The sequence below is a fragment of the Tenrec ecaudatus genome, chromosome 2 (assembly GCF_050624435.1).
Source record: "Tenrec ecaudatus isolate mTenEca1 chromosome 2, mTenEca1.hap1, whole genome shotgun sequence".
Lineage (NCBI taxonomy): Eukaryota > Metazoa > Chordata > Mammalia > Afrosoricida > Tenrecidae > Tenrec > Tenrec ecaudatus.
In genome coordinates this window covers 144585409-144599470 of record NC_134531.1, presented here as the reverse complement: position 1 = coordinate 144599470, position 14062 = coordinate 144585409, and the positions used below count along the sequence as shown (strand labels likewise).

General features: G+C 41.4%; 1 protein-coding gene across 1 annotated transcript in view; it reads left to right on the top strand.

The window, feature by feature from the left end:
* Window positions 1-14062, top strand: part of ETF1 (eukaryotic translation termination factor 1) — a 25796-nt gene extending 11734 nt beyond the window's left edge. Inside the window, exons 3-11 of the mRNA XM_075541624.1 lie at window positions 1907-2082; window positions 2847-2986; window positions 6406-6544; window positions 6918-7108; window positions 7858-7987; window positions 8601-8756; window positions 9306-9370; window positions 11379-11526; window positions 11749-14062. Coding sequence (XP_075397739.1) covers window positions 1907-2082; window positions 2847-2986; window positions 6406-6544; window positions 6918-7108; window positions 7858-7987; window positions 8601-8756; window positions 9306-9370; window positions 11379-11526; window positions 11749-11831 — 1228 coding nt within the window. The 3' untranslated portion in view covers window positions 11832-14062. The remainder of the gene's footprint in view (window positions 1-1906; window positions 2083-2846; window positions 2987-6405; window positions 6545-6917; window positions 7109-7857; window positions 7988-8600; window positions 8757-9305; window positions 9371-11378; window positions 11527-11748) is intronic.

The following is a 14062-nucleotide window of genomic DNA, read 5'->3' as shown; positions in this document are numbered from 1 at the left end:
TAGCTAAGGGAATTCAAACTAAAAATGTGAGGATGATGAGAGGGAGTGAATTTTTAGCTGGTTTAAATAATGGTAATAGATAATTGTGAAGAGGAGGGAAAGCAGTGGGTTGGGAGGTATTTAATTTGAAGTCTGTCTTGGAAGCGGCTTTTATGATCATTCTGTGTCTGTGATGACAACTAAAGCTGCATATCATAACATTTCCTTGGTTCTCTAGTTTGGCAAGAATACTTGCTTCCCTATCCAGTGGGTGGCAGCAGAGTACACACCATACTCTAGTGTACTTTTGATCAACTAGTAGGATATTGGGGAGTCTCACCAAGGCTATGAGCTGGCCTTCCAGGTTTGGGATGGACACTCTAAACCAGTGCCGCTTTTAGAGATGGCAGTCAGCTGATAAAATATTTTTTTGGTGGTGAAAGGACTGGCTAGCCAATTTGTTTGCTTGTATAAAGAAAAGCTATCTGAGGCACCTGTGGAATTTACCCCTGGAAGAAATTTCTAGACCGCAAGGCCTCGTGTAGGTAAGCTCTTTCCAGTGCCAATATTGAAGACAGAATTAACACCGTGGTGCATATTCGTTACATAAATTTCACCATTTGACAACATTTCCAAGGACTCGGTTTCATATTTTCAGACTTCAGACCCTTGTATCAAAGAGCTAGGCTAGCAGAGGGGTGCTTTTGTTTGTTGTTCCACTCACCGTGCCTCTTTATTATTAGTCACTTGGCACATGGGCCCATTTGACTTGACATTGAACCCAGCTTTCCAGTCTTTCTTTCTTGCCAGCTCTCATTGGACTCTGGATATGTGAGATTGTACTATGAAAGCTGGCAGATTGGACCACTGTGACATTATTGTGCAGGCTCGGCAATTGGGGGAAGTTCAGACTTTCTGGCAGCCATCTCAATAGCTTCCTTTGCCCCCACTTCTCCCATGACACTGATAATTACAACTACTAAACTTGTGGTGACCCTCAAGGACCTGATCTCTAAAGTAACCCCAGGAAGTAACTTTCTTACAAATAAATATCAGGTAGAATTTAACATGACATCACATTTCTGAAGGTGTCTTGGCTCCTAGTCAGATCTCTTGTCTGTAAGATACAAATCAACTTAAATTACACTGATAGCTATTGTAAGAAAGCCCACCTTTGGATCTGGTCAGCGCAGATTTGGAGCTGTTCATTTATTGAGTTGTTATTTGGGTGTGGGTTTAATTGGGGGGACTTTGCTACTTGTATACCCATAAAATTGTAGTTTTTATTAATGTAGTAAGTTAATACTGTATTCTTAGGTTTTTGGTTTTTTTTCTTCATGAAAATGACTTGGCTTTTCAAGAGTAAAATTGGGTTGAGACCAAGAAATTAATATTTTATTTTTTTTAATTTAATTTAAAATATTTTTTACAGGCCAGACTCTCAATGCCTTGGTCCTTTTAATCAAATCAAAAGTAAAGCGAGAACAGGTGTGTGTGTTATATTCTATAACTGAGATATTTGTTTTAATTCCAAGACTCCCATTATCAAGGTATCTATGCTAAATTAGTAATTATAAAGTTTCTTGGTGACGCTGGAATTTAAAACAAAGTGAAAGAATAATAAGTGTGTGTGTGTGTATTTAGAGAAATTATCAACTTAAGAATTATGCTTTAATTTGTACATCACTCTGCCATGGACAAGACTTTCTGTTAAATACCAATCTTTTGGCACTCCCTCATCAAAAGCTTCTTTATCTTTGAGAGAATAAGTTCTTCCTAGAGAATCCTACTCATTGTTCATTTAAGTAATTGAACTGCTATCGTGTTTTAGACAGTGTGTCTAGCTTGGAGTATAGTTTGAATAGCTGTACTCCCTGCCTTAACTTACGTGGTGCTGGACTCTAATGAGTTATTCTTTCTCCCACAGCAACGGCACAAGCATGATATCGTTGATCATTCCTCCCAAAGACCAGATATCACGAGTGGCAAAAATGTTAGCTGATGAGTTTGGAACCGCATCTAATATTAAATCACGAGTAAACCGCCTTTCAGTCCTGGGAGCCATTACATCTGTACAACAAAGACTCAAACTTTATAACAAAGGTAATCTGAAGCTTGGTCATTTTCTCCTCTACTCTGCCTCGGTTTTATTTTCCACTTTGGTTCTTTGACCACTCACTGATGCTTCCTCTTCAGCCAACTGCCATCAGTATCCCTTTGCCTTTGATGTTTAATGTTATCTTAATTGTTTTGTTTGCTCTTAAGTGTATTTGTTGAAAGTTCAGTGATATTTATTGTACTTAAAAGGGGTGCCCTGGTGGCATAGTAGTTACATATTTGGGTGCTAACCTCAAAGTCAGCCATTTGAAATCTCCAGCTACTCTGAAGGAAAAAGAGAACTCTCTACCACAGGGGCAGTTCTACCCTGTCCCATAGGGTCACTATGAGTTGGTGTTGATTCAATGGCAGTGAGTTTGGTTTTTGTTTTTAAAAGCATAAATTCTACCTGAAACATCTCTGAAGGAGTTTCAAAATTGGGGGGGGGGGAATTCTGCCTGGGAGATTTAAAAATTCTTATATTCTAAATTATGGCCTAGCTCAGTGGTTCTCAACCTTCCTAATGCTATGACCCTTTAATATAGTTCCTCATGTTGTGGTGACCCCCAACCATAAAATTTTCATTGCTACCTCATAACTGTAATTTTGCTACTGTTATGAATTGAGTGACCCCTGTGAAAGGTTCGTTAGACCCCCCAAAGGGGTTGTAACCCACAGGTTGAGAACTGCTGGTCTAGCTTGTCAGGGACCAGAGGTTGTGGGAAATTGGCTGTAGGTTTAAGTAGAGATATTGTTTATGTTCTTTGCAGTACCTCCAAATGGTCTGGTTGTTTACTGTGGAACAATTGTAACAGAAGAAGGAAAGGAAAAGAAAGTCAACATTGACTTTGAGCCTTTCAAACCAATTAATACATCATTGTATTTGTGTGACAACAAATTCCATACAGAGGTAAGAAGTTCAAGCACAGAACATTTTCATCAACCCAATAAGAAATTCCTCACACACCACAACCAGCCCCATCCAGCTACCCCAGACTCATTAAGCTACAACTAATCAGCTTTTTGTCTGGGCATTTCCTACAGTGGAATCATAACAGATTTTTTGAGACTGGTTTGCTTCATTTAGCATATCGTTTTCAAGGTCTGTCCATGTCGTAACATGGATTAGTGCTCTTTTTTTTTTCCAGTAGCATGCATTAGTGCTTTTTTCACGCCTGCATATTTTTTCATTGATAGACATTTGTATTTATTAATAATGGCTTTGAACATGCATGTACAGGTTTTTGTGTAGGCCGTTGCTTTTGTGTTGTTGTTGATGTTGTTTTGGTGCTTTTGTTTCTCTGGATTGTATCTACAGGTGGAATTGTTGGATTATATGGTGCCCTATGTTTTATTCTTTTGAGGAACTGCCAGTTTCCCAAAGTGGCTCCACCATTTGTTCCACCAATGATGAGAATTCCAATTGCCTCATGTCCTTCAATACCTGCTGTTATTTGCCTTTTAAAAATTCTAACCATCTCAGTAGGTAGGCCAGAGTATCTCGAGGTTTGGTTTGCATTTTCTCCACGCTCTGGATTATGTTGATGGTGTCCCGAAGTGTAAAAGTTTCTTATTTTGATTGAGCCCAATTTCTTTTTCCTTGCTATCAGATCTAATAAGACTTTGCCTAACCTGAAATCACAAAGATTTGCCACTGTTTTTCATCTTGAGCTTTGTACTTTTAGCACTCATATTTGGGCCTGTGATTGATTTTGAGCTAGTGTTTTTGTTGATGTGAGGACGGCGTCCAACTCCCTGTTTTTGAGTGTGAACCTTCTATTCCAGCCCTGTTTGTTGGAATGGCTATTAAATTGGCTTCTTACCTTTCTCAAAAAGAAATTGAAATTGAATGTTTATTTCTGGAGGTCCTAAGTTTTTATGTAGTTTTAACCCAGATCATTAGAACACTTAGGTAAGTCCTTAAAAGCTGTTTCGCAGAGCATTTGTTCTGATGGAACGGGGTACCTTGTGTCCCCTATTTTGAGTATGGAGAGCTCTATTGAGGCCTCGAATAGGGAGGCAACTGCGTGTCTTGCAAGTGCAACCCCAAGAGAGAGCACCACCTTAAAAGCTTGCAGCCCTAAGTGTCTCTTGCTTTACCCTGATCCTAGGCTTGTTGTTAAACAAATAAAAGTTTTTCTTGAATTTTAAATCTACTCCTCTACCATTTTGTTCTTGCCAAAGTGCGACTTAAAATGGTATCACTCCACATATTCTGTGATGAAACTAGGAAAGGCAATGTTGTGTTAGGAGACAAACCTACTCTTAGCAAAAGTCCTATCAATATCCAGTCTCAATCCTTAAGTTGAAATAGAGGAAGAGGCTGTCAAAGACGTTCATTAAAGGATCTGATAATGCCTTTTTTGTGTGTGTGTGATTGCCTTTTGCTGGGACATTTGGCCCACTCTTTGAGAGAGCTATTTTTCTGTTGTTAAGTCTTGAACTTGTGTGATACCAATCACTCGTTCAGCCTGTTTGAGAGAGAAAAGCAGTGAGTTTGGAGAACTAGAGGCAAATAGTTAATGCTCTCTCTCCCTGCAGACCAGTGATACTTGCCTTCACTTCCTAACACCTTTACTTTCTAGCTTATAGACAGTGAGTCTTTAATAGCACGACTATTGTGGTTTGGAGTCGGGTTTTTTCCCCCAATTTTAATCAAACTTTTGGGTGACAGAGCAACCACAATATGATAAGCTAATGGTGGAAAAGAAATCTCATCAGAGTGACATAAATCAGTCAACATTAAAATAATTGGGAATTCACAGCTGCCTCTCCTGCTTTCATTGACAAAGAAAAAGGCCTCCCCAGTTGGCTCGACATTGTGGGCACCATTACCAATGGGGATTTTTGCTGAATTGATAGGATTTCCAATTGGGTCTTAGTTGACTGCATAGTAGATTGAGATTGTTTTTCTCCTAGCTTCCACATCCACCTCATGGTAGAGGCTTCATTGGAGAGACTCTTGGCTACCCTGGAGCATTTTACCTATATGTGGTTTGATGACAGCAGATACTGAGTTCTGTTGATTTAAACAGTACCTGGCACTCTTGTTTTCTTGCTTTAGTTCACTTACTATTAACTCTTCTTACAATATATTGTATAGTTTTTGATAGCTTTGTTTATTTTGCCTTATTAGATAGGCTGGTGACTAGAATTTAACATAGCCTACTGTGTGCAGCACAACTTATGCCCTGTACAGTCCGTGTGAAAAGAGCCCTGGGAGCTTCGTAGCAGACTCCCAGTCATCACGAGAAAGATGAAGCTGTCTGCTCTTGTGAAGAGGGGCAGTTCTGCTCTGTCCTCCAAGGTCACTGTGCATCAGAATTGACTCGGGGGTGTGTGTATGTGTGTGTGTTTGACTTTTAATTATGTATTATTATGAAGGACAAATCTGTTCTCTGATGAGGCAGATGCTTTTCAAAGTCTCAGTTAATAGTTAATCAAGTTATCAAGCTGAGATCATTATAAAATTGTGTTTTTCACATGTACATTAATCCTGCTTACTAGTCAATTCTTGAAAGACCTAATTTCTTCTTAGTTATTTAGGATGAGTAATCTATTTTTAATTTGAAGGGGTTGCTAGCTAACAATTAGGGATTTGCCAAGCTTAAGAGTATCATGAAAACTTGTTTGTGGGTCCCAGACGGTTACAATATTTACCTGTCTAGCAAATAAAAATGTAAATACCTAATGCTATCACAAATGGAGGAGAGTTTCCCTCTAAAAACCCAGAATCTGATTCTCATACCATTAAAATATAGTAAATGAAGTTTTATATGCAGGTATCATTAATGATACTCAATTCCCGAGAGATGAGTGTAATTTTAGAACTTAAACAAGACCTTTTATAGACTTACTGGGTTTTGTTCTCATACACGATATAGTTGATGTACAATATAGTCTGATATGCCATGGAGGACACTGCCTATGCATGCTGGGGCTATTAATGATCATAGAAAGTCAACTTTGGGAAGTTAGAACCTTAATATGAATTTTATGCTCCTTAGACTATCATCAGTCTAAATCAAATCAAGGACTAGGAAGAAGTTGCGCTCTATGACTATACTGGTTTTGTATTTACATACCCTGGGTCAGGTATGTTGAAGGGCTTCTTTATATAGGTGCAATTGGTTATTTCTGCAACAGGTTCCAATGTGTCCATGACTTACAGTTATGACTAAAATCTCTAATTCCATAAAATGATTTTGCCGTAGTACTTATACCATGATGAGTGGGATGAAAGGGCTTGTATATATCCTTTTGGTTTTTTTCTTGCCCTTAGCAAAAAGCTGTAGCGTGTAATACGAGATGCATGTGTTTGCTTTCCAGGCTCTCACAGCACTACTTTCGGATGATAGCAAGTTTGGTTTCATTGTAATAGATGGTAGTGGGGCGCTTTTTGGCACACTCCAAGGAAACACAAGAGAAGTCCTGCACAAATTCACTGTGGATCTTCCAAAGAAACACGGTAATGCGGGAGGAGAACCTGAGCCAACTTGTTTTGTGATTCGTGTGAAAGAAACAAGTAGATGGCGGGGAAAGTGAGCCCGAATGATGGGCAGAGGAGCATTGCAGAACAGCTTGTGGCTTGGTGATGGCTCTGGTTTGAATAGGTACTGCGCACTAACCGATTGCGCTGCTGGAGCTTTTCTGGCTTCTCTCTTGACACCAGAATCCGTGGTCACTGAGAACAAGTAACTGTTTATGCTAAGCATTAGCTAAGGGAGTAGTGATTTTTCGCTTTTGGATAACAGCATGTTTAACTTATTTTTTTAATTAGAAAAGTTTCTTGTACCTTTTAATTGCCTTCCCCCTCCCCCATCACTTTTTTATGTCCAAAGGTAGAGGAGGTCAGTCTGCTTTGCGTTTTGCCCGTTTAAGAATGGAAAAACGACATAATTACGTGCGGAAAGTAGCCGAGACTGCTGTGCAGCTGTTTATTTCTGGGGACAAAGTGAATGTGGCTGGTCTCGTTTTAGCTGGATCAGCTGACTTTAAAACTGAACTAAGCCAATCGGATATGTTTGATCAGGTAAGTGAGAAGTAGGTGCTAGTTACTTAACCCTACATGGCAGTGGATGTGGATAAGCCCTGGGACGTGTGGTTTTGTTGTTGTTGTTGTTGTAACTTTTACAGTGATACACTCCTGTATTAAAACTCTAACTTTGTATGAAATGATGAGTTTCAGGATGTTACTCTGAAATATTCCCCATGTTTTTCTGAACATCTGTCTTTTAAAATCGGCCATTTTTAAGTTAGGTGCTCTTGGCCCTTTAGAGGTCCCCAGTTCAATGCTTTAATTGACTTAAAAGTGCGATTTGATATAGGAAATAGGAGCTAGCTTTGCTGCCTTTTTTTCTGATTTATTCATGGAAGAAAGTGAAGCGAGACTCTTGACACTAACGCAATCGATAAGCAAGAAGTGTCTAATACTGGGCCAATCTTGTGGTTTCTTTTTTGGCCAGAACACATCTCCGTGTGTTCATCTGGAGAAGGGAGCATTGTGTGGTAGCAGGCACTCCAGAGGAGCAGTTTGGTTCGAGTACACTGCTACCTTCCTTGGCAGGAGCCTTTCCATCTCAAGAAACTTACTTTGCTTGTGCTCAGTATGGTATTGGCACACTGAGAGAACAGCACTTGAGTGAATTGGGCTGGCTGCTACTTTTCCCTCATCAGCAATCGTGGTCTACTAGTCTTTGCATGATATTAAGTAGTAGTGGGTCATGGTAAAGGTGTTATGAAAGTACTGATGAGAACTTTTTCCCCCCCTAATTGTGTCAGAGGTTGCAATCAAAAGTTTTAAAATTAGTTGATATCTCCTATGGTGGTGAAAATGGATTCAACCAAGCTATTGAATTATCTACTGAAGTCCTCTCCAACGTGAAGTTCATTCAAGAGAAGAAATTAATAGGTATCGGTGAAATGCAGCAAATTTCTTTTACCTTGTGGGTGATGTTGTATATGTGTATTTACATGATTGTGTATGAAACAAAACACTCCGTGGATAAGCACGAGTAGGATGTCAAATATCCCTCAGTGGAATCCCTGGGTTTTCCTTTAGTCTTTAGAAAGGAGGTCCTGGTGCTGTGTGGTGTGAGTTAAGTGTTGGGCTTGATAATCAAAAGGTTAAGGACCAACCCTTCCAGCCTTTCAGTGGGAGAAAACTGAGGACTCCGTAATGATTGATCACCTCGACAGCTGTTCTCTGTCCAGTAGGGTTGCTTTTGAGTCAGAGCTGACTCGTCAGCAAGGCTTTGGTCCAGGGCTTCAGTCATTACATCAACATGACCAAATCAGTCTTACGTCCCATAAAAATTATCCCTTACAGTAGGGCAATGGAATAGTCCCCAAAGATTAGGGTCACTTCTTTTTCCTTGTGGATCCTCACATAGTTTTGTTTTCACTGGTTTGGGGCACTTAGACAATTTCCAAGTTTGGGGGAAGGGGTTCCTCTGATTTGGAGTAAGAGATTTGCAAGAGAAACTTCAGTGTATATGTTCTTATTGGCTTGTCCCACACCACAGGACGATACTTTGATGAAATCAGCCAGGACACGGGCAAGTACTGTTTTGGAGTTGAAGATACACTAAAGGCTTTGGAAATGGGAGCTGTAGAGATTCTAATAGTCTATGAAAATCTGGATATAATGAGATATGTTCTTCATTGCCAAGGCACAGAAGGTATGAGAATGAGAAAGGAGGGTTGTTATTTGTCACTGACTTGTGCATGCAGGAAAGCCCAGGGTAGAGAAGGGGCGCAGGGAGTTGGTGGCAGATTTTGTGACCAATCAGAAGGAAGAGCCCACCCGTCATCCCCCAGTACAGTCTGTAGATTTGTCAGTTGCTGTGGAGCAGGCGCCAACTCAAGGCAGCCTGGCTGAACCTGAACAAAAGGAAACCTTGGTGTGTCCTGCGCCCTCTTCCTGGTTTTTGTAGTATTTGAGCCCCTTGCTGCATCCGTTCATCTTGTGAAGGGTCTCCCGCCTGTGCTCTGGCCCTCTGCTGAGATACTTACATTTCCTGAAGACCAGGATAGTGTCATCGATGACTTTGATGTTTTCCTAAGAGTGGAGCCGAGAACCTAGTAAACACTCCATGCATGCTGACCAACATGCTTATGAAGGAAGGCTTATAGAGTGAGTTCAGGAGCCTTCTCTCTAAGCTACTCTGTGATTATGTGAGAACTAGTTAACATGATTTCTTTTCCCCGTCTCCCCACCCCATTACCAGAGGAGAAAATTCTCTATCTAACTCCAGAACAAGAGAAGGATAAATCTCATTTCACAGATAAAGAGGTATGTGATTGTTTTCTTGTTTGGGCCTATATTCAGGGAATCTTAAATTTACATGTTTTGAATTCTAGCAGTATAGGCTAAATTTTGTGGGAAACCAAACAGCATACTTATTGGGGTTCACTGGTTACTGCAGTCCCCCCCCCTTTTTCCCTTTTAATCATTTTATTAAGGGCTCATACAACTTTTCACAGTCTCTACATACATCATTTGTGTCCAGCGCATTCGTACATATGTTGCCATCATCATTCTCAAAACACCTGCTTTCTACTTGAGCGCTTGGTATCAGTTCCTCATTTTTCCCCTCCCTTCCCGCTGCCCCCTCCCCCTGAACCCTTGATAATTTATAAATCATTGTTATTTTATCATATCTTACACCATCCGACATCTTCGTCACCCAGTTCTCCGTCACCCAGTTCTCCACTGTCCGTCCTCCAGGGAGGAGGTTACATGTAGACCTTGTCATCTGTCCCCCCTTTCTCCCTCACTCTCCCTCCACTTTCCCGATATCGCCACTCTCACCATTGTTCCTGAGGGGGCTCATCTGCCCTGGATTCCCCCTATTTCCAGTTCCTATCTATGCCAGTGTACATCTTCCGGTCCAGCCGGTTATGTAAAGTAGAATTGGGATCATGATAGTGGTGGGGAGGAAGCATTCAAGAACTAAAAGAAAATTGTATGTTTCATCATTGCTACACTGCACTCTGACTGGTTCGTCACCTCCTCACAGCCCTTCTGCAAGGGAATGTCCAATTTCCCCCAGATAGACCCTGAGTCCCCACTCTGCACTCCCCCTCATTCACAATGCTATGATTTTTTTTTTTTGTCTTTGATGCGTGATACCTGATCCCGTCAGTGCCTTGTCATCTCACAGGCTGGTGTGCATTTTCCATGTGGGCTTTGTTGTTTTTCAGTTAGATGGGCCTTTGTTTATCTTCCAGCCTATGGGACCCTAGATTCTATATATTTTGACAACTGGGCCCCTTCAGCTTTCTTCACTTCACTTGCCCATGCACCCACTTTGTCTTCCGCGTTCGCGTAAGGTTAGGCTGGTATGCTTCTTCCTTGTGGGCTTTGTTGTTTCTTATCTAGATGGCCGCCTGATTGTCTTCAAGCCTTTAAGACCCCTGATGCTATATCATTTGATAGCCGGGCACCATCAGCTTTGTTCGCAACTTTTGCTTATGCACCCACTTTGCCCTCAGAGATCTAGTCGGTACAGGCCAGTGTGCTTCTTCATGTGGGTTTTGTTGTCTCTCAGCTAGATGGCTGCTTGTTTATCTTCAGGTCTTTAAGACTTCAGGTGCTATATCTTTTGGTAGCCGGGCACCATCAGCTTTCTTCGTTCCCTCCTTTTTTTCTTTTTTAACATTTTATTAGGGGCTCATACAACTCTCATCACAATCCATACATATACATACATCAATTGTATAAAGTACATCTGTACATTCTTTGCCCTCATCATTTTCAAAGCATTTGCTCTCCACTTAAGCCCTTTGCATCAGGTCCTCTTTTTTTCCCCTCCCTTTTTTTAAGTGTTTAAGCAAACCTCATCCTTTAAATAATGAAGAGGAAGGCACCTCCTTTTCCAAAATCTCTTCCACTAATAGCTAAAAACCTGGCTGCTCCAGGTTTGATCTGAGGCATCATCACCCCTTAAAAGGGTCCCCTGGCAGGTGGAGATCCCCTCTAGGTTCCTCAAGACCTGAGTTGGAGGGTCAGGCTGTTGAGTTGAGTGCTTCTACAGACACTGGTATAACAGTCTGACCTCGAGTGAACAACAGAAATAGAAATCTATTGAAGAGCTGCTCAGTATGCGCTGGCATTTCATAACTGGGGCTAGAGCTTTAGGAGGAGGAGTATTGTTTGAAATCAGAATAAACGGAGTTTTAAGTGTATACACACACATTGAGAATGAGGACGGTAGCTGGAGTGGGAAGTGACCTAGAAAAGGCTAGGTCTTAATTTCTCCTTGTTCCATTATCTATGTTTTGTGGACACCCTTCTGTAGACAGGACAGGAACATGAGCTGATTGAAAGCATGCCCCTACTGGAATGGTTTGCCAACAACTACAAAAAATTTGGAGCTACATTGGAAATTGTCACAGATAAGTCACAAGAAGGATCCCAATTTGTGAAAGGATTTGGTGGAATTGGAGGTGAGTAGCAAGTCAGGAAGCTGAACTTGACCTCAGCTGTCTCAGATCAGTTGCCTCAAATAAGATGTGTTCACCATCCTTTGACCAGGCCACATGTGGCTTCAGGTGTGGGCTGGTTTTGATGGTCACTTTGCCCTGTAAGTCTGCCTAGAAATTGGGCTTTCTTTTATTAATGTGACCCCTCCCCACCCCATGACTTAACTTTGGTTTGTGTCCCCCCAGGTATCTTACGGTACCGAGTAGATTTCCAGGGAATGGAATATCAAGGAGGAGACGATGAATTTTTTGACCTTGATGACTACTAGGTAGTCGACATGGGTCCGGCAAACCGTGCCTCACCCTCCAGCATCCAACCCAAGGAGCATACCCGTGGTGGCATCCAAACAGATCCCTGCCTTATGATTGGAACCTTCTCAGAACTTAACTCCATGAGCATTGGATATTGAAATGAAAACCGAAACACAACCAGGCCCGACCCTACACTTTGGTTTGTCATGGTGTCAGCACAGCAGCCTACGACTAAGTTCCTAAAGGCCACTATGGACTAATTTAAAAAAGAATCCCAGTTTTTACTTTTACTTGATGGTGAAAATTGGTTGCTCTTGTATTTTATGGAAAAAACGAATGATTTTTTAACCTTCATACATAGAAGCAAAAACACTTCAGCTGCTGTAAGCCTTCAAACGTTAATAGAAGTGACACCATTCTGGTTTGTTTCTTATTTTGATTGGAGAAAAATTAAATTGCTGCATTTCGCAGTGACCCATTTACATGGCATTCTCAGCTTAGACTGCATAAGAAGAAATATATGTGGTGAAATGTTGGAACCATTTCTCTCTTGGTCTCTGTTTAATGTTGAAAGGGTGAGCTGATAGGAGGCATTTTCAACTTCACGCCCTCCCACCCCTTCCCCCTCCAGACTGTCAGTTGCAAGGATGCAAATTGCATTGCAAAGCCTAACTGCCTCGGGAAGCAGTGGGGCCAGCACCCTGTCTTTCCATCTGTCGTACAGATGCATGTGTGCCCAGGTTGGGAGCCCTTGGCGGCCATCACTTTGACAAAGGTTCCCAGGATCTCAGCCTACTAGAAACCAGTTTGGAATGGATCTGATGGGGCTTCTGTGCTTTTGCTGGGATTGGGAGAAATAAAACATGCAATTTAAGTGAAAGCAAAAAGATTTAAAGAAGATTTTACTTTATTTTGCTTGAGTCTATCCTTGGTAAAAGGGAGGTGGTCGTGTTTTCCTTCTGTTGGATGGCATGAGATTATGTGAATGTTTTGATTTTAATAAAATGAACTGCAAGGTTTTTTCATAGGAACGATGACAAAACATGTATGACTGTGCATGTAACTAGAAACCCCTGACCTCCTGGTGGGGTTGGAGCATCTGTTTCACATATGGGACTTTGAAACACCTCTCATAGGAGAAATTAGGGGAGGGGGGTGGGAAGGGAAGGGATGGGACACAGCTTCTGGCACCAAGGATTAACCATGTTAGATCCAAAAGTGGGCCTGAAACCCTGAAGCTTATGCTTCCCAGCTGGGCTATAAATTAGACTTGACCCCAACTGGTGTGCAAGGTCATGGTGTGCCTGAGGCGGTGACAGTGAACAAAGTGGAGGATGTGCCCAGTGGTAGTGATGGAAAAGCATACCAAGTGGACTTTGAAGGACCAAAGGTTTAAAAAGTCGATTGGTATCACCCCCACAGCAGCTAGGGTAGTGGGCGGGGGGCATTTGGTTTTCAAATTGGGTACTTTTAACACGTAGTGCCTGACTGCTGTTCTTCACTGACTTTTGACTCAGTCACTCGTAGCTTTATTGGTCTGAACCAGCTCCTTGTTCCCAGGTTCCAGACCTGCCTATCGTTCCAATAATCCTGTTTCACTTGAATGAAGGGAGTATGTCTTAAAATGTAACGTTTCTGGTTCTCACACTGTACTCTTGAGGTCCAAATGACTGTCAATGTGTATGTAACCTAATGTCTCAACCCCCCCCCCCCCAATGAGAAGTCGATTCTTTGGTGTTCACCAACACGGGAGGCTTCACCAGAACAAGCTTTGGCTTTGGGCTCTGCTGTTTGTTTGCAGAAAACCCAAGAGCGAGCACACATGCTCTCTTCACAGCAGTACCTTAGGGTTTTGCCATTGTAAATGGGTCTAATGTGATATGACAAGACCAGAGAAATTGGATGTAAATTTACAGTTTTGAATATGCTTGTTGTTTCACATGATACATTTAGGGTATGCAGCTCCTTTTGTAGTTTTTATTTTTACTATTTAAGTTTGGAAATGATGCCAAATTTTGTATTTCTTTAATCAATGTGTTCTCTTCGGTGATATATATTGCATTATATATTGATGTGTGTATCAATATATACTGATATGTATTACACTTACACATACAAACACATAAGAGGGGGTGAAAACCGTAGCCTTTGCATTCTCTATAGCCTCTGCAGAGAGATCCTAAGCAGCGAAATCTTGGTGTTGTGATGTACAGAAATGGAGAAGAGTATTAAACCATATTTAAGAATA